At 45.4% G+C, this 19,341-nt stretch overlaps 1 protein-coding gene across 1 annotated transcript in view; it reads left to right on the forward strand.

Annotated features, from left to right (window-relative positions):
- CDH13 (cadherin 13) overlaps positions 1-19,341 on the forward strand; it is a 961,236-nt gene that overhangs the window by 732,137 nt on the left and 209,758 nt on the right. Inside the window, exon 7 of the mRNA XM_080936858.1 lies at positions 7,986-8,164. Coding sequence (XP_080792984.1) covers positions 7,986-8,164 — 179 coding nt within the window. The remainder of the gene's footprint in view (positions 1-7,985; positions 8,165-19,341) is intronic.

Here is a 19,341-nt window from a genome sequence, read left to right on the forward strand (position 1 = left end):
GGAAAAGGAATCGTGGTGAGTGGAAATGACTCCACGTGATGTCGAGGACCAAGGAGAAGATGTTGCCCTTTTCCAGGCTTTGAGCCCAGAGGGTCCAGAACACAACTCCCTCAGCTTTCAGTCTCAGCATGTTTAATTTCAGATTTGTGTGGTCCTGATGAAGCCACTTCATCAAGTTTTATTCTTCATAAAAGATCCATCTCCCTAGTCTCGAAATGTGTCTTCCTCTAATTCCCTGTTATTTTACAAATTCTTTCATAGCTTGCATCAATCACAGCTGACTTCCAAGCCATAAACTGAAAGCTGACAGAGCTTGCAGCCGCTGGCCACAGTGTATTCACTTACCCAACTCAAGAATCCATTTGCAAAATCAGCAACATCACTCCTGCCCCAGCACCACACTCCCATTTTTTCCCACTGAACAAGAGTCTGAGGTGGGCTGAAGGGCAGCATCCTAGCACCTTGGTATCTCGTCACTATGGCAACCAGCCCAGTCCCACCTTGTGTGCAAGCTTCCCCAGCTTGTTCTTAATCAGGGAACCCCTACAGTGGACTGAAATGGAGTGAGAAATCACACCTCTGTACTAAGCCTTGGCAGTCCAGTTGGCTGGGTGACTGAGCCTCGTGAGGTGTGGTTTTTAAAGAGCGTCCATGCTGTTCTCTTCTGTTAAGAGAGACAAGGGGCTGTTAGCTTACTGCTCACAATAAGTCAGTGAAAGTCGAGAACTAATGACTTACCATCCCGACCCCACCTTCATTGCTACCTTAAGATATAATAGTTGCCCGAGAGATGACTCAAAGGATAAGGTGCTTGCCAGGTAAGCCCGATGCCCAAGTTCAATCCCTGAAACCCACATGAAGGTGGAAGAAGACTCTACAGTGTTGACCTCTGACCTCCACATGCAAACTAGAGTACACGTGTCCATCCATACAAAACATGCACACACGTGCACACAAATCAATATAATCTTAAAAGTCAGGATGTATTTAAGATGGAGAGATAGATGTCTCGGAGGTTAAGAACACTCTCATGCAGAAGACCTGGGTTTGGCTCCCAGCACCCATGTTGACTGCTGTACACTAACTGTAATTCCAGATTCAGAAGGTCTGGCAGCTTCTTCTGGCCTTTGTGGATATCCCTATACCCCATACATGTAGCATACACACACACACACACACACACACACACACGCACACACACGATATTTAAGAAGTATCATAAAGTTAGACAAGAGATGATTTAAAGCTACCCCACCTCTCTCTTACTTTCTATTGGTTCCCACTCCCCTTGGGTTTACTCCCAACCTGCTGAGCACAGAGCCTTGTTTTCCCTGGTCTTCAGAGTACTTATGTCCCATGAGGATGGCACCCCTGGCCCCTGCTGACTAAATGCCAATGTCTCATTTTGTGACAACCAAGGTCATCTGCAGACATTACCAAATTCCCCCAGTGGTAAAAACTACACTGACCTACAGAAGATTGGACTTGCTTTGTAAGTTGAAGTCCTGATGCGAACAGCACATCTTTTCATTAGTTTCATGGCATTGTGGGACTGTGTTTTCATACTTGGGGGTTTCAGCAGCTTCATGCTGTGCCGGTATCCACATTTCTCCTTACTAGAGTGGACCATAAAGGACTGCGTCTCCACTTACACTTGCTTCTTTAGGGTGATTTAGACATGATCAAATAATTCCGCATAGAGCACCTCTCTATTCTTTATCAAAGATGGATAATTGGAAAATATATAGAGACTTATTTTAATATATATATTTATATATAATATGTGTAATATGTACGATTATATATATTAATAAATATATAAACCCATTTTAATAGGTTTAAGAAAAATATCACCTTAAAGATGAAGAAGCTAAGGCCACAACAGAATTGGTGCAGTGTTTGCCTCACAAGCATGAGGCCTGAATTTGATCCCCAGAGCTCAGGTTTAATTAGTATGGTGGTGTATGCTTTGCTTTAAACCTAGTGCAGAAAGACAGAGCCAGGAGGATTCCTGGGACTTGCTGGGAAACTGGTCTGCCTGAATGGGCGAGCCCAGGTCAGTGGGAGGCCCTGAGCCCTCCAAACAAAAAGATGGATGGGTCGTCTGTGTAAGCATAAGCATCTGCATGTGTATAGGGAGCACACACTTGCATATGCACACACATTCACACACATACACATGCAAACACATACGACACACACATGCACTTACATACACACATACACATATATATACACATATGCACACATACACAAACATGCATTGCACACATGCACACATGCAGGCACACAAATACACACATGCATACACACACATGCATGCACATACACACACATACTCCCAGGCGGACAGCAACACAGTGACTGCAGACAAGGGAGATCTTAGTTTGGGTTGTTAGTTACTTAGGATCTCAGAAACAATTATTTTTTTCCCTAAAGCCTGGACCAGCTTGGCTTAATTAAAAAGTGGCTCCCCAGATAAACAAGACACAGGCTGCTGAGAGACTAGAACAGTCTTAAGGTGAGGCTGTGCCCACCACCCCTTTATTCACATCAAACCCAACAAGCTTTGGAAGCAGATGGGAGACAGCCATTGCAAACATGTCATAACTTATTACATATTTGACTGCCAATTTGTACTTTAAAAAAAAACCAACTAGCTCCAGGGAAGGAGAGAAAATTGGAGAGGCGAAGTCTATTGCATTTCAAATCAAGTCCGTGGTAATCGCAGCTTCCCCGGAGACACTTAGGGGCTACAATTAAACAGAGTTAGCAACCACCTCGAAATTGAAGGCACGATCACTTTGAAGGGCAGAGCTGGGCTCCTGCTTGGTAGCACCTACTCAAAGAGACCTGCAACCAGAGGGTAGACTTTGTAGGAGTTTAATTCCGTTCTGAAAATGAAAGTACAACTCTACCTAGCAACAAAGCAACTAGTGCCAACACACACCTTTGCTTGGCTTTGCCTTGGTGGTAGCTTCATAGGTGGCCCCCAAAACCCATCTGTGAGGGACTGACATTTGGCAACTATGTTGCAGTTTGTTCTGGGCAGGTTGTTTTTTTTTTTTTTTTTTTTTTTTTTTTTTTTTTTTTTTCCTCTTTTCTGCACCTGTTTCTTTGTATTTTAGTCTAACTCTTAAACCTGCTGAGTTATCAATTTAAACTAAGGCCGCTGCTGAATTATGTATCATTTTTCTAGCGTGACTTAGGCAAAACAGGCCTCCTAATAGCAGAAGCGTCATCCTCCAACAGAAGCAAGAACATGCACTCGCAGCTTTGGGGGACTCACTATGACATCAGTCAAGGTCAAAAATGGAAAAGTAATGAATGAAGTTCACCCCAGCCTCTGCCAGGCTCACCTTTACCTTTACTTTTACATTTAAAGCAACATCCAGCACAGCAACATGTAACAATTCATTTGAAACTGCCAATTCCCATCTGAGAGGTTGGAGGTCTGGCTTCCCCCCGGAATTGTCAGTAGCACAGCAGGTACCATGAACACTTAGGTGAGCCTATGCTTCTGTCCCCAACACTCCTGATGCAGTTAGAGGACTATGATCTTGTGAGCTATCTCAGGAGATCCTGCAGCTTTGAGATCTTCTTTCTGCTTTTCACCCTAGGACAGCGACATAACTTTCTTTTCCTAACCCACTTGCCAGGAAAGCAATGAGCAAACACCCCTGAAATCTAGTTAGAGGGGGTGGCTTGGGTGTATACATCATCCAGGGAAGGGAGATGACGCGATGGACGCAGGTCAACTGGAAATAGTACACCATTACATCCCCCTAAGATGTTATCATCCCTGACCTGGTGCCTGGACACAGAGGGTTACACACGCAGGTCATTGGGACAGTACTGCCATCAAAAGAGGAGCCAAAGTCATTGAGAGTTCTTTATGAATACTCACATTATTCTGAACTCTCCCTGTCTGCCACCACCCAAAAACTGTGGGAGGTGACTGTGTTGGTAAATGACAATCCCTAAATAATGATTAAGGGCCAGAGGGGATGGATACCAGACCCCAAATATCCTCCATCAGAAACCTACAGTGGAGAGGAAGGAGTTCTCCGCCCAAGTTGGGACAGCCACCATTTTAGCCTAGCAGGTTGGTGGTTGTGTTCTCCTGTGACAGAAAATGACTGGATAACTCGAGACTCTCAGCCACCAACCTGTAATTCTTTCATTTTTTCTCCAGAGGGCTACTGCTGGGTTGCCTGGCTCTGGGAGTGACAGGGTGATTATCAGTTATTTTGACACTCTGAATATGGTGACAGGGAAGACAGAGAAGGATTGTGTGGAGAACCCAGTGCGTGTCTATCATGTAATTAGCCTTTCCCTGCCACCCTGAAACATGCACTTCACAAGACAAGCATGGCAGGAGGCTGTCAGGCTGATGGGGGATGGATTCTTCCTGGAGACTAGGACACGGGAACTGGGACAGAGCTGAGGCCAGGGTATCTCCACAGACAGTGGGGACATCCACACAGATGCAGATGTTGACCTTGGAGTTGTTTATGGCCTGAAGGAACACCAAACCAAGAACTGAGTCAGGCTGGTGACTGGTACACACTTAGGAATAATCACCAAGGCAAGTTGGGCGGGAGGGCAGCTACTCTCCTCTACAGACAGGACTACAGCTCTGGTCAGGTGAATTAAAACAAAGCCCAGTGTAGGCAAGTGTGTGTTCCAACACACTGTACACTGGTGGATGATGAACTGAGATTTGTAAGATGAAGTGAATTGTTACAGAACTCAAACATAGGCCCATAGGACTTAGCACATAAAACTATGTGTGTGCGTGTGTGTGTGTGTGTGTGTGTGTGTTTGTATGTATTTGTATATATGTATATGTGTGTTTGTGTATGTGTGTATATGTGTGTTTGTGTATGTGTGTATATGTGTGCTTGTGTGTTTGTGTATGTGTGTATGTTTGTGTGTGTCCAAGCTAATTGTATAAGTCTCTTTTTCTTATCGCTCTGAGCAAATACCTGACAAGAAGCAACTGAAAGAATGGGGCGAGGGCAGGATCACTTAGGCTCGTGGTTTTGGAGAGAACTGTCCATGATAGTGGAGAAGACATGACGACTGACACTCAACATAGGTGGATCAGGAGCAGAGGGAGGGTGGGAAGCAGGTTCAGGCTATAAAATACCAAGGGCCGCCACCAGTGGCCCACTCCCTCCAACAAGGCTCCACCTCCCAAATCGTCTACAACCTCCCTAAACAGTGCCTCAGCTGGTGACCGAGTCCGTGAGTACATGAGCCTGTGGGTGACATTTCACACTAAAACCATAGCAGTTCTGTCCTTCTGGACTGCTTGGAGTAGAACAGAAGTGGAATTTCCTCAGAAGGAAAGTCAGCTACGGGTCTACACGTGGGTGAAGACGAAGGCAGGGCCCTGACCCAGTCTTTCTTAGATCCCAACCATCACTTAAAGTGTAGGTATTTCCTGCATACCTGTGGGGCTGTCTCAGGGTAAACCTGGTTCTCTGATCAACTCTTTGAGAATGAAGAAGATGCCCACCATGAGCATTCCAGTGCACACTGAGGTGCTTCACCTGGAGTCTTTCCCACCTCCCCTAATCATCCAAATGCATGTGTGAGTCCCAGCACCACAATGACTTCCTTTCTCTAACTTTCTCTTTTTCCTTCAGCTATGACTTCAATTAAATGAAGATTAGTGAACAGTTTCGATCAATTAGGCATTCAGCAGACACTAGACAAGGGAGGCATACTGTGTCAAGTGTACTTAACCTGAGATGTTGGGGTAGAATTAATGAGACCCAGGTTCCTTCCCTGCCTTCAGCCAAAAGGAGCTCACATGTTCCTAGATGAGATCTGGAGCTTGAAATCTGTCAGTAAGTTATGCAGGGAGTCTTGGGTTGCTCTCTCTCCCAAGGTTACAGAGGTACCACCTCAGTGGGATGAGCACGTCTGCATAGAGTCACTTCGGTAGGAGATTCCCATTTCATTGGCAGTACGCTTAGCATGCAACGCTAACATCTTCCAACATCTGAGGCAGAAGTAAAGGTCTGCTCATGCCAAGAATGTTCTATTTGCATGTCAGACCCTATATCTTCTCCACCATATTTCAAAGGCAAAGAAACTAGATTTGTAGTAGATGCACCTTGCAACGCACGGCTAATGGCAACATGAGTGAAGTTCATCAAAACTCCATCCAACCTCTAGAGTGACTGAGGTCCCCTTATTAACCTGACCGCTCAGACTTAATGGCTAAAAATCTGACTCTGATTAATTGTGGGGAAGGAAATCAATGTTCTAGCTTTAATGATAGGAACAGTATGTAAGTTTAAAAAAATTCTGGTACTGGGTGAGCTCAATAAACTCAGTGTTCCCTTTAAGCCTATGTATGTATGTATGTATGTATGTATGTATGTATGTATGTATGTTTGTATGTATGTATGTATGTATGTATGTATGTATGTATGTATGTTTGTATGTATATTTGTGTGTATGATTGTGTGTATATATGTATGTTACCTATTCCACTGAAAACTACAGCCGGCTCTCCTGACATTTAAGTCACATCAGGTATCAGTCCTTGTTGAGGTCACGTCAGGTAACAGTTTTTGTTGGGTACATCAGGATAAGTAGCCGTGTTTGTCTGACTGGGTTCTAGGCCACGAGGCTGTCGGCATTTGTAATTACACTGTTGTTAAAGTTCAGTTGCAGAATCACTGCATCCACTCTGCGAGAGCATGGCAGATTAGACTAACCTTGTTCGCCCGTGACCACCTCAACCTCATTCCCCATTCTGTCCTCGGGACTTAACCAGCATGACCATTCTCCTTAGATGCAGATAGCACTGCACTGTGCCCATGCCTGCTGTGGAACCTTCCGTAGCAAACGTGTTCACACAAGTGGCATAGAAGTTGCTCGTCAACCTGATGCATTGTATTTGATGGTGTAACCTGGGGTGCTGTCCATGGTGGACCAATTAGATCTGCTCCCAAAACAACCTCAAAGTGTTTCCTAATGGATGGCTGCTACCCTCTTATTGATTTCCCCTGTTACTACACAGCTAGGCTGATTCCAAATTTCCTGCCACCACAGAGAGTCTACCCATGAGCTTCAAACTGCTTGACATGAGCCTTCCCAAGGGAAGATGTCAGGAAAGCAGATGTATTATTTTTACTCAAGCCCAGTTGGCCTTGCAAGTCTATCCTGGTTTTTCTTCATGTTAGCTGTGTGTGAGCAAGACCCTCACAAAAGATGACAAACTACCAGCCCAGGCATCACCAAACAGTCTTGTCTCTTCATGGAAGTAGGACCTGTGCCCATGTCTCCTGCTTGTCTTGGCAAGGGCACACCACGTCACCATCCTCTCTACATCTGCAAATACCTGAGGGTGGCGGCTATCTAGTGGTGTTCATGTAAGATTGCCTCTTGTCCTCTTTTTCCTGGTGTATCTTTTCCCCTGAAGGCCCTTATCCATGACCTTGATTGGACCTTCTGCATCCCGTGGGTATCGGGAGCCTTCTCTGGGCCTGGTCTGGATGAAGCTGCTCTTCACCTGCTCCATGCCCCACTAATGATTTCCTGCCCCTTTATGTCTTTGCATCCCTCTGAGCTCCGGGATGCTATGATGTATAAGACCCCCTTCATGCTTCTATTTCCTCAGCACCTGTCCCGGGCACGGGCAGGCATCCCATAAGAGTTTTAAAAGCTGTTGTCACGGAGCCACATCCGAAATGCAATGGAAGCCCGTAAAAATAAATCGCACATCAGCAGAAGGAAAAATTAAGCTGTCACTCCGCCGAACAGGGGAGCTTTCTTTTCTTTATTTCCGGTCCTTTAGTGTGATGGAGCGGGCAGAAAAAAAGCAGAGCGGGGGAAATGATTTGTCTTTTTAATTCAGACAGTGATTGGCAGGCTCTTCCCTTGCCATCACCCATGGGAGAGAGGCCCTGACCATTGTGCCCCTTTGATAACCGTCTCCTACCCTTTGGCCCTGCCCTCCTTAGGGACCACAGTGATGCGGATGACAGCGTTTGATGCAGATGACCCGGCCACCGACAATGCTCTCCTGCGGTACAACATCCGTCAGCAGACGCCTGACAAGCCATCTCCTAACATGTTCTACATCGATCCCGAGAAAGGAGACATTGTCACTGTAGTGTCACCTGCACTGCTGGACCGGGAGGTGAGCTGAAAGGATTCTGTTTTCTTCTGTGTGAGAATAGAGCTCGGCTCCCCACTGAAGGAAACACGGGAGAGTCAAGGGCGCTCAAGACTGTAAAGGCAGGACCGAGATGTTTACACACAGCAGGGTGGCTGGATCTCTAAAGATGAATGGGCTGGGCTGGGATGTGACCCAAACAGGCACTCTGCAGGCTGGGCAGCCCTGGCTATTTCTAGTCTTCCCACAGGAGATCCATCCACCCACTTGGAAGACTCTTGAGGTTCTGGACCCTGTCAAAGGGGAGGAAGGGTCACATGAGAAAGGAAAAGAAAGGGGATATAGCTCTTTCTAAAATTACCCAGGGTGTCCTTGGTACAACCAGGCAGCTCTGTCCATGTGTCCCTGCCCCCTGCCCTCTCTGCCCTTTCCCTATCCCTGGGGTCACATATTGCCATGCAGAGATGTCCTGAGCCTCAGTTAGACCCCATGTTGACCTTTTGCTTTTTTTTTAACTCAGTGTTTTAAAAGCTTTTAGAATTAGAAACAAAATATATTTCTTTCTTTTTCAATTTCTATTTTAAAGTTGTCTTAAAATGAGAAATCTGAGAAGCCTTAGGCCTAATTTCCATTCACGCCGTTAGTCTCAGGAGATGTAATGGTCAGATAAAGCCAGTGCCATCTGACCCATTTAGACTGTGAGCCTGTTCACAGTCCTTGTTTATGTTTGGGGTTAAATGTGCACCACCGCCCAATGCGGCTCCGTCCTTTCCCAAGTTCCAGGTCCACCCAAAGGCTCATGTGAAATCACACACTACACAGAAGCTGACTGTGGACTCCCATCCATCCTCCGCCCTCCCTCTACCTGAGCCTCTTGTTCCAGATGCCTCTAGGCTTGACCCTGGATGCCGACTTCATCACCTTGTGACTGCCAGCCTTCCTTAATGGGCTCAGCATGGTCCTTTTCCCTTCAGTGTTCCCAGTTAAACAACCCAGGGCTTAGATGTCCTTCTCAGCTCTGTTTGCTCAGCTTTTCCTTGGGTCTCATAAGAGTCTGGATTAGATCAGCCCCCTCTGAAGCTCTACCCCATCCCCTCAAGTCTGGTTCACTCCTAGTTTCTAAGTTCACACATGAGCCATCTAAATCCAGGGAGCGTATTTCCTTGAACTGTCGTCTGTCTCATCCGAGCATCTACTAGCCTAATGCCATTACCGTTCAAACAAGAGTCACTGTGCTCATTTAAACTTATGTTCATTGAACTGAGACCTAGTGCTTACAAGTGACTATCGGCCACTGATGGAGTATAGTGATGGCCTAGAATACCACAGTAGTCCAGAACACTGTTAGCCTAGACCATAAATCAGAAATTAAAGGCTATAGTCTGCGAATGTTTGGCTTCGTCACAGCCAAACGCAGTCCAAGGATTATAACGGTTCTAATTGTATGCTCGTTGGCAGAGGGAGAGAGGGGAGTTGAGTTTAAATAGCCCCAAGATTTACTCTTGGGGGCCTAAGACACTGAAGGTTAGCATGGGAAATTACAAGGAGGGAGAGAAGAAAAGAAACTGGTGTTAAATTGTGGCGGCCACTTTAAAATGTGATTGTTTCTGGTTTGAAAACAAGGAGGAGGGTAGAAAAAAAATCTTAGCCCTTTCCCTTGACTTCATTTTCTATGCTCTTCCCAACCTTCCCTGTTTCCATTACCACTGTATTGGATCTGGGGGGCAGGGAGGCACAAGCCTGCCTGTGGGTAGGTGTGCTTACGCAAGTGTGCACAGGGAGAGGCGAGGCGCTCAGAGGTCATCATCAGATGTCAGTGTCTTCCTCTACTGCTTATTTTTGTCAGAGATGGGGGAATCTCTCAGAAACAAAGACCTTACTGTGCCAGCCAGACCTACCGGCCAGTGAGCTTTTACAATCTGCATGTCCTTCTCTCTGAGAGCTGGGATCACAGACATGGACCACACTGTGTCTGACTTTTCCATGGTTAGAAGGGATCTGAACTCAGGCCCTAAGCTTGCAAGGTGTGTACTTCACCTGCTGGGCCATCAACCCAGGCTAGTATTTCCTTTTTGAGGACGATTGATGACTACCCAGTGAGATCTCTATTGTTCACCTACCACGGATGTATTCACACAGAGACACACATATGTAAACATACACAAACATATGAATATACAAGCCCACATACCACACATCACATATTTACCATACACACACACACACACACACACACACACACACACACACACACACCAGCCTTTCTGTAGCCCAATGCCCTCCAAGGTCCTTAGCATCCTGAGGGAGGCAGGAACAAATAGTGTAATTTTGCCCAGTTCAGCAGCTCTTTGTTTTGCAAAGGGGTGGGCCGGGGGAGAAATGCCTATATGACTTTCTTAAAGTGTATGTGGGGGACACACAGAGGGTCTGAAGCTCCGACACTCTTCTGGCTCTTGTTGGGTGGCAAAAAGTATGCCACCATGGAGCTGAATTAAGTATTCCAAACCACAATAGGCCAGCAGCCCCCCAAAAGTAGAAATTCAATTGAACTGAAATTGGAAAATCAAAGACAACGAATGAGAAGTTGTCACTTCTGTGGGGCTTTCCAGAGTTCAGTGCTGAGGCAGGCAACATAAACACAATCTGGAGGAAAGAGATCTCCGCCGTTTCAGCATATGAGCTGAGCAGGGACATTGCGCCCAGCTGCTGAGCCCGCGAAGCTGCAGTTCTGGCTCTTTAAAGAGATAGGAACTATACCCATCGTGTTCAGATTCCCTGACTCACAGCCGTTTAATCTTACTAGGCTCAGCTACTCTTAAGATTCACATGGATGTGTTAGGACCCCTCCGCCAGAGGGTAGACTTCCATGTCAGTTTTATTCCCAGAGAACTACGGAAAAGCCTTGCTATTCTAGGTAGGCTGAGCCAGCTGGGTGTTCAGCATTCCCTTTCAAGAAAATGCCCTGGTGCCTGAGAGGGAAGCTCAGTGGGGAAAACGCTTACCTCTAAAACATGAGGACCAGGGTTTGATCCCCAGAACCCATGTCTAAAAAGCAGCATGTGGCACCATACATTGTAACACCAGCTCTGCAAAGGCAGAGAGAGGATTCCTGGGACTTGTTGGCCAGTCTAGCCTAATTGATGAGCACCAGGCCACAGATAGACCCTGTCTCAAAGGAAATAGATGGGGTCTCTGAAGTTGTTCTGCAACCCATATACATATACACTGACAAAGGCACACATCCATCGTCACACTGGGTTTTGTTTGTTTGTTTGGTTGGTTTGTTGTTGTTGTTATTGTTAAAGTAGAGGAAGGCCTAGAAAGATGGCTTAGGAGCTAAAAGCACTGGCTGCTCTTGTAGAACACCTGGGTTCAAGTCCCAGTGCCTACATGGTGTCTCACAACCACCTGTGACATCTGTCCCAGGGAATCAGATGTCCTCCTAAGATCTCCTCAGGAACCAGACACACACATGGTTCCAAAGACATACTTGTAGGCAAAACTCCCATAAACACATAAAACAATTTTAAAATTGTTTCAAAAATAGGAAGAGAAAATCTTCACGTGAGACCTATGAATTCTGATGTAAGCTCGACTTCTTTCCTAGGATCTCAAGTGTGTATATGTGCATATGTGCAAAAGTGTGAGTGTGCATGTGTGCATGTCTGTGTGTCTATGTGTGTCCCTGTGTGTGTATATGTGTGTATATCTGTGTGTGTCTATATGTATGTCTGTGTGTATGTGTCTGTGAATGTGTATATGTGTGTGTGTGTGTGTGTGTGTGTGTGTGTGTGTGTGTGGTTGGGAGGGTGTGCTTGTGTCCATGTGTATGTTGACAATGACAAGTATAGATGGATCAGAACTCCTTTGAGAGCAGCTCTCCCATTGCTCCCAGCTCCTCAGCTCCTCAGTTCTGACCCAAAAAGAAACAAAGCTACTGTACAACTCTACCTTATCTAGAGGGGGGACTCTAACCCTATAGCTCTTGTGAGCTCAGGAGATAGCAAAGTCACGCTGACTTTCCATGTGGTCTGTTTCCTGCCATGAAGCCATCTCCTAAGAAGGAGCCAGCGGGAAGTATTTTCTCTGGGGAGAGACAGATGAGCTGGCATCAGCGAGGAGGTGTCACATGCTGAGCAAGTGTTTGGAACCTGCCTATTTGTCTTCGCTGTTTGCACGGCTGGCTTTCTCCCTGAGCACAGCTTGAGGACAGTGTGGTGCAGCAGTGAGGAGGTGACCTTCCATCCACTGCATGTGGCTGGCCATCCTTCTTCGCTTCCTCCTCACTCCCCAGGACACCGTAATAAGTCTAAATGAAGCAGGTGCCTATGCCTTCATGCTCTGAGAAGGAAGAGGGGCTCTCTCTGCCTGTTTCCTGGCATATCTCCAGCTCTTAGTGCAGAGAAGGAGCCACTTGTTAAGTTGAAAGGAAGAGAGTGATGGGGGGCACAGCTGACTTGTGAAATCAATGACTACTACTGTGAAGCTATTGATTACTAGTCCAGATTGGAAGCTCAGTGTCAACAGAGCTCAGGTTGTACTTGGGAATCTGATACATTTTCCATTCCAAGCTTGAGCATGTACTTTCTCTGATAATCTACCAAAATGATACCTTCTAAAGCAAGGATCCTTAGCTCTCTGACCCATCTACATGTGTTCATGGCCAAGTGTGGTATCAGATGTGTAATAAAGTTAGAATGTGTTTGGTGGATGGATAGGTAGATGGGTGGGTAGCTGGCTGACTGAATGGATTGATAGGTGTTTGGGTGGGTGGGTGGATATATGTATGTATGTATGTATGGATGTATGGATGGATGGATGGATGGATGGATGAGCAGGTACATTGATGTACAGATAATTGATAGATATCTGCATGCATAAGTCAGTATATGTAAAGGAAAGTAGTGATAGATGGATAGATGGGTGGATGGATGGATGGATGGATGGATGGATGGATGGATGGATGGATGGATGGACAAATGGATGGATGGATGGATGGACAGACGGATGGATGGATTGGTGGATGGATGGATGTACAGATGGATGGTCAGATGGATGGTCAGACTAGGTAGGTGAACATATAGATATATAAATGACCTATACTTCTTAAATTTACATTATCTCAGAACACACTACCAGGTCCTCATTCCCACACAGTTATACAAACACCCAAAGCTACTTTATTTCAGTTGCTGGCTTGGTCCTCCCTCTGTGCCATCATTTATTGGTCTAATTAATGCATTTAATGCCCACCTGGTATTACAAACCGCACCAGGCCCTGAGGCAGAGTCCAATGATCCACATAGCAAATGGCAGGCCTGTGGGAATCTGCGCCTCCAGCTCAAATATTCAGGGAAATGTTTGTAGAAAATAAGAACCATATATCCTACTCAGTGAAGCTGGGTTCATTGGGAGACACTGTTCTCTTCTAGGGCCGTGCTCAGCCCCTCCATTGAAATAGCTCCATCCTTGTTTTTAAACTATGTCTGGCTGCACTACAAAATAAAATCAGATAAAGGTCTTGTGGTTGATCGATGGTCTATTTAGCTGATCATTTTGGCTGTTAGACTAGAATTCATCATCTGGAATCTGCCAGCTTTTTCTGAGCACAACCACAATTCGCAACTACTCAAAGAACCTAATGGTCAGGGAATTTTCTTTTGTTTTCAGATAGAAACAGTTTCCAAAAGAGGCCCTTAAAAAGAGAACCTCCCTGAAGAAGAGCCCTTGTTCTGCTCAAGGGGCTGGAGCTGAGCACTTTCCCATCTTTCTTTGAACTCACCTTCTTTATTATGCATCATTTTGCAGATAATCTAGGCAGGTGATCTCCTGCCTATGAAATATGCACATACTAAACCAGATCATAGGCCCGGGAATGCCTTGATTTTTCTATTTGCAGCTGGTAAGGGATTCTCTAAAACTTCATCGATGCTCCAAGTTTTAGGCTAAATGTGAAAATTAGGAAACTCTTCCCATGTGGCAAAGGGTTTGCTTTTAGTTTATTTGCATTTTTCTGGTGGGAGTTTTGTTGGATAGTTCTAGAATGTGCCCAAAGTGAAAAGGGAGAATGATGAGAAATATCTTTTAAATGTATTCGTATCTCTCTGTGTGTTACACCTGTGCAGTTTCCCTCGGCGGCCCAGCAGAGGGCCTCCCATTCCCCCAGAGCTGGAGTTACAGGCAGTTATGAGACAACCTGACATGCATGGGTGTTGGGAACCAAACCATGGTCCTCTGGCAGAGCAGCAAGCACTCTGGACTGCTAAGCCATCCCTCCAGGTCCCCAACGAGTTATTTTATACAAAGTAGCTAATGAATTTGGATGCAAACCCTGAAGTCCACAGAGAATCGTGCACTTGGTTAAAATGACCTGCGTTATCACATTGTCTTGTAGCTGCATTCCAGAGACACATGAAGGAAATTGTGGAAATGATATCAGATCAAGCTGCCTGAAAAAAAAAAAAAAAAAGAGCTAGCATCTCCTTCATTCCATGAATAAAAATTAGAAGCAGTCGTCATATTCTTGGGGAAATAAATGTTTCAAGGCCGTTCTAATCTATGCTAATACTTCTCTCGTTACCATCATGTTTAAAAGATTGGTGATAATTGTATACAATTCAATCACGCTGCCAGGAGCACCGTCTTTGTTTGCTTCGATGGGCGGGACCAGAATTAGATAGCGACAGCCTCACCATCTCTATAAGCTATTTACTCATAAATATTTTTGTTTGGATCATTTTCTCTATTTTTTTTTATCACTTTGCTGCTGAGCAAATAGAGGAAGGAAAAAAAAGCAGATGTAAATGAATGGTCTTATTATTTTTAAAATGACACATTATCCTTGCAAATGCAGCCCAGATGGTGAACTGTGGGATTGCGCTCGTCCTGTCTGTCCACGGTGACGATGGAGCAGGATGCTTCTGAGGTGGGACGCTAAGCCCTGGGGTCTGACTTGGAGCCGCAGCAGTATCAGGCTCCCACAGATGACAAGAGGTCGCCAGTTCTCAGGGTGTGCCTTCCTCTCTTTTCACTCTCGGCAGACTCCAGAGACCTTAGTGCATGTAACAGCCTCTCTGACATCCCTGCTCCCCCTCATCCCCACTTCCCCTCTACAGCTGTGGGTTGGCTAAGTTAATGCTATTGTTCTGTCCAGCTGCCCAGTATGACTTCAGCTCAGCTGGAGTCAGATAGCCAGGGACCACGGGCACAGGCGCCATCTTCACACTCCAGACTTGTCCACACAGAAACGCAGCTTTCGTGTCAAAGGGAATAAGAGAGAGCCTATTCTAGAACCAAATAAGAGTGGTCATGGGTCAGGAAAAGAGATTCAGACTACCCCAGATACCATGGTCCAACCCAGCAACATGTTTTATAAGTCTTATACGGTTTTTATAGTAAATAAAATTATAATTCAAGTTACTTCTGTGATTGACAGCGAGACTGGAGATGCAGAAAATCAACCTAGACCCTGTCCATGCAACAGGGAATATGGCAGGCTCTTTCTGGTCTGGGAAAACCCAAGGTTACTGGGTTTCTAAAGCTTGGAGATTGATGTTGATGAGATTTGCAAACACTTTCAAATCCCCGCTGAACCTGTAGCAGGGAAGAGAGGCCCATGTGAGGCCCTCCTGGCAGAGAAGCAGACATCTGACAGCAAACACAGATGTAGGGGGCTGGGGCACCTCTAGTACTGATCCCTTGGAAAGAGTTGAGGGCTGAGTGGAAATGCAGCAGTTAGAGCCCAGTAGTGGGAAGGGCAGCTGGGTAAACCTGGGGACGCTGAGGCGGAAGGAGTGGACTGGAGACACTACATGAGACAGAAAGCTGGCGCCAGAACTCACTGGGCTTCAGATGCCTTTCTGGGGATGGCTTCCAGCTATAAATGGGAAGCTATCAGCCATCATTTAGCGGATAGACCCAGCCCTGCTCATCACAGTGATTGCGGGGTGTTGACTATGAGGGATGGCTCCTTACTCTGATGGAGAGATGATGAAGGCCAGCAAAAAGGCATCAATGAGAAAGACATGGGAGTCTCAGTGTCCAAATGGATGCTCAGAGTTCCCCCACTAGCCAAGGAGGGTGATGGGGACTATGCCTTGAATCTCAATTCTGCCATCTAGTTTTCTGCTAATAACCTATTTTGAGCCTCCGGTTCCTGTATGCATGTCTTTGAACACCAGGTAGTCAGTAGTCACGTGGCTTGTAGTCACATGTGTGGGTAGTTAGTAGTCTCGTCGCATATGTTAAACGAAGATGTGGTTTTCCATTAAGAGAGCTTCATCTTTGGGACTTTGACAAATGTTTTGATTCGTGGAATTTTCTCTTCATTCCACTTTGTTTTCTTCTGGGTCTTTGTACATTAAAAGAAGAAACTTCAGATATAAGTTGGTGATCAGAGTGGAGGACTTTTCTGTCATCTTAAACCTCTTCATCTCATTTTATGTGGAGTTGTCTTTTTTTTAAGTGAAGAAGTAATCTCTTTCAGGGCCTTTTTCTTTTCTCCCTTTCTTGTAGCAGCCAAGAACTGATTTGTGAGTTACTACAGATTTTCCTCATGAACAGATTTTCTAGTTTGACGTTAAATGACAGCCTTCTGAACCACTCCCTCCCATTAATGCTTCAGTCTAGAGGAGTGTCCTCTAATTTAGGACGGGCTTCTGACTGAGCTCTGGTATAAAGTGGTTGGGACAAAGCTGTGTTCTTGCTGGGATGAGAAGCGAGAAGCCCAGCATCTCGAGACAAGGTGCCTGGGCATCTCCAGGTGCAACTGCAGACAACATTAGTGTGGCCTCAGCCTAGACAGGATTGCAGGCAACGCTGTGGTTTCCACAGTAAAGCAATTTGGAGAAAGCCCCCACCTCAAAGTAGCACAAATTAGTAGTACAGGGCTTCCAAATACAAACCTCCAAGTTCCCGGGATCAGTGTGTGTGGTTTTAGAGAGCACCTCCCTGCTGATACTTTTCCTCGAATGCTGTGACTTCATCAGATTGTTCATTAGAATGCTTCAGAAGACCAGGCACCGTCCTGTCATGTCCAACAGCCACAGGGCTGCAAATTTAGAACATTCTGTCAGGTCAGAGAGGAGCAACTGTTTTCGTTGACACCCAGATGATAAGTCTTTCTGGACTTAAGGACTCACGAGCAATATGCAGAGATGATCCAGCGGTTAAGAGCATTTACTGCTCTTACAGGACATCCAGGTTCAGTTCCCAGCAACCACACTGGACAACTCACAACCACCTATGACCACAGCTTCAGGGAATTCTAAAGCCCCTGTCCTCCATGGGCGCCTGCATTGTTTGCCTATATATATATATATATATATATGTATATATATATATATATATGAAAGTAATAAAAATAAATGTTTAAAAATTTTCAAAAATATGAAAAATGATTGATGAGGTTCTTACACAGTGCTTCCTCGATTGATGGAACCATTTTAGAATGCTTTTTAAAGGTGCATCATTTTTTCAGCATGTGAGCAATCAAAAACTAAGACAGCAGGTTGGCTTTGACCCATAGACCATAATTGGCAGAATCTGACCTTAATGATCACTGGTCAAGATGGCTGAAAAGTGGTAGCTTGACATATTGATTCTCACTTATCTACATGTGTCTGTAGCTGAGGGTACTCTGTGTACTGAATCACAGTTATTTATTGCCCCCTGAAGAGCAATTATCTGAACAGACGCAAAGCCATGAACAGTGTGTCTGCCTTCGTTCTTTTGACAGCAAAGTCCTTTTTCCTCATTGTGAAGAAACAGATTAACCTCGGGTAATTAAATCTTGACTCAACATCAGATTGCAATAATTAAAACAACGAGTCCAACCTAAGAATAATAAAACAGAGAGTGCTGTCCAGACTTGGACCTCAGGGCAGCATTGAGAATACCCATAGGTACTAGATGGCTAGTGTGACCGTTTAAAATGTTTTTAATACTTTCTAGCTTATCAACCCTCAGAAGTGTCAAAATCTGGGGTGAGGCCATCTGAGAAGGACTCTTTCTGTTGGGGCAGAGCCCCACAGTAGAGAGAGAAGGTTCAGATGATGACCAGTTTTCTTAGCAGAACTTAGAAGCTGATAGAGTTGCCAGCAGCACTGGGGGCTGGAAGGGGGAGAAGAAGGGGAGATATGGGTGTGTCCCCACACCTTTAGGTTCAGCATCAAACCCTTGTGGAGTGGGAAGGAAACCAAACATTTTCCAGAATTACCTGAAGACAGAAAGGGGTGTCCTGCACCAAAACATTTCATTCAGACCTGGACCTTGCCCTTATGTCCATGATGAGAACTCATCTGAAATGAGACCATTGCGTTTCCACTCTGTGTGACACATGTCAGGCACAAAAATATCTGTTCCATGTTTAATTGACTCTCGATGTCGATCTCTCAAGAAGCCCTAGTTACACAGAGGGAAAGTCAAGGTTACTGAAATCTGAACCCAGGACGTCTCACCTCCATAACCCATGGATGCGTTCCCTCTTACATTTAATCAATGCCACCACTGTTGATCTGGGAGGTGACCTCACAGAAGAAGCAGGTTGTGAGCTGTTGGGAATTGGTTCTAATGTTTTTTCTTTTATTTCAGCTCTCAAAAGCCACAGTTCTAGACTTGAGGTTCCCTGCCTCCAGTTGGCTTTAACTGACAATAAAGAATTGTCATATAGCCATTGGTTAGGCAGGGAGTCGGGGCAGGACTTTTAGATTGTGTGGGCAAGGAACTAAGAGAGGAGGGAGAAGAGGAGAATCACCATGACTCAGAGGCAGAGGGATCAGATTTAAGAGCTATGGAAGAAAATGTATCCTGCAATGTAAGTAGAAAAAGAAATAAGCCCTATGGGGGGGCTACCCAGAAGGTAACAGGGCAGCAAAGATAAAACAGATTTAGAAGATGTTAGGCCAGGAATACTGGAAGAAAATATAAGCTAACCACAGGGAGGGCTAGAAATGCTCAGCCCTTGACCTAGTCATGGCATACCAAAATTAATTGACATGCATATGTCTTTCATTAGGGAATCCAGAGAGCTCTTGAGTGGATACAGCACATGCAGGATCCGCTGGGACCCAAAATGGTTTAGCAAATTCACCACTACAGTGAGTCAACTTTCAGCACTTGAAAGCAAAATGCCATGAAGTTTGGGCATAATGTTTGTTCTAGCCTGGATGTAGGCTTCAATTCCCACTGTTGTAAGGATGGGG

Source organism: Micromys minutus, assembly GCF_963924665.1.
Source record: "Micromys minutus genome assembly, chromosome: 24".
Lineage (NCBI taxonomy): Eukaryota > Metazoa > Chordata > Mammalia > Rodentia > Muridae > Micromys > Micromys minutus.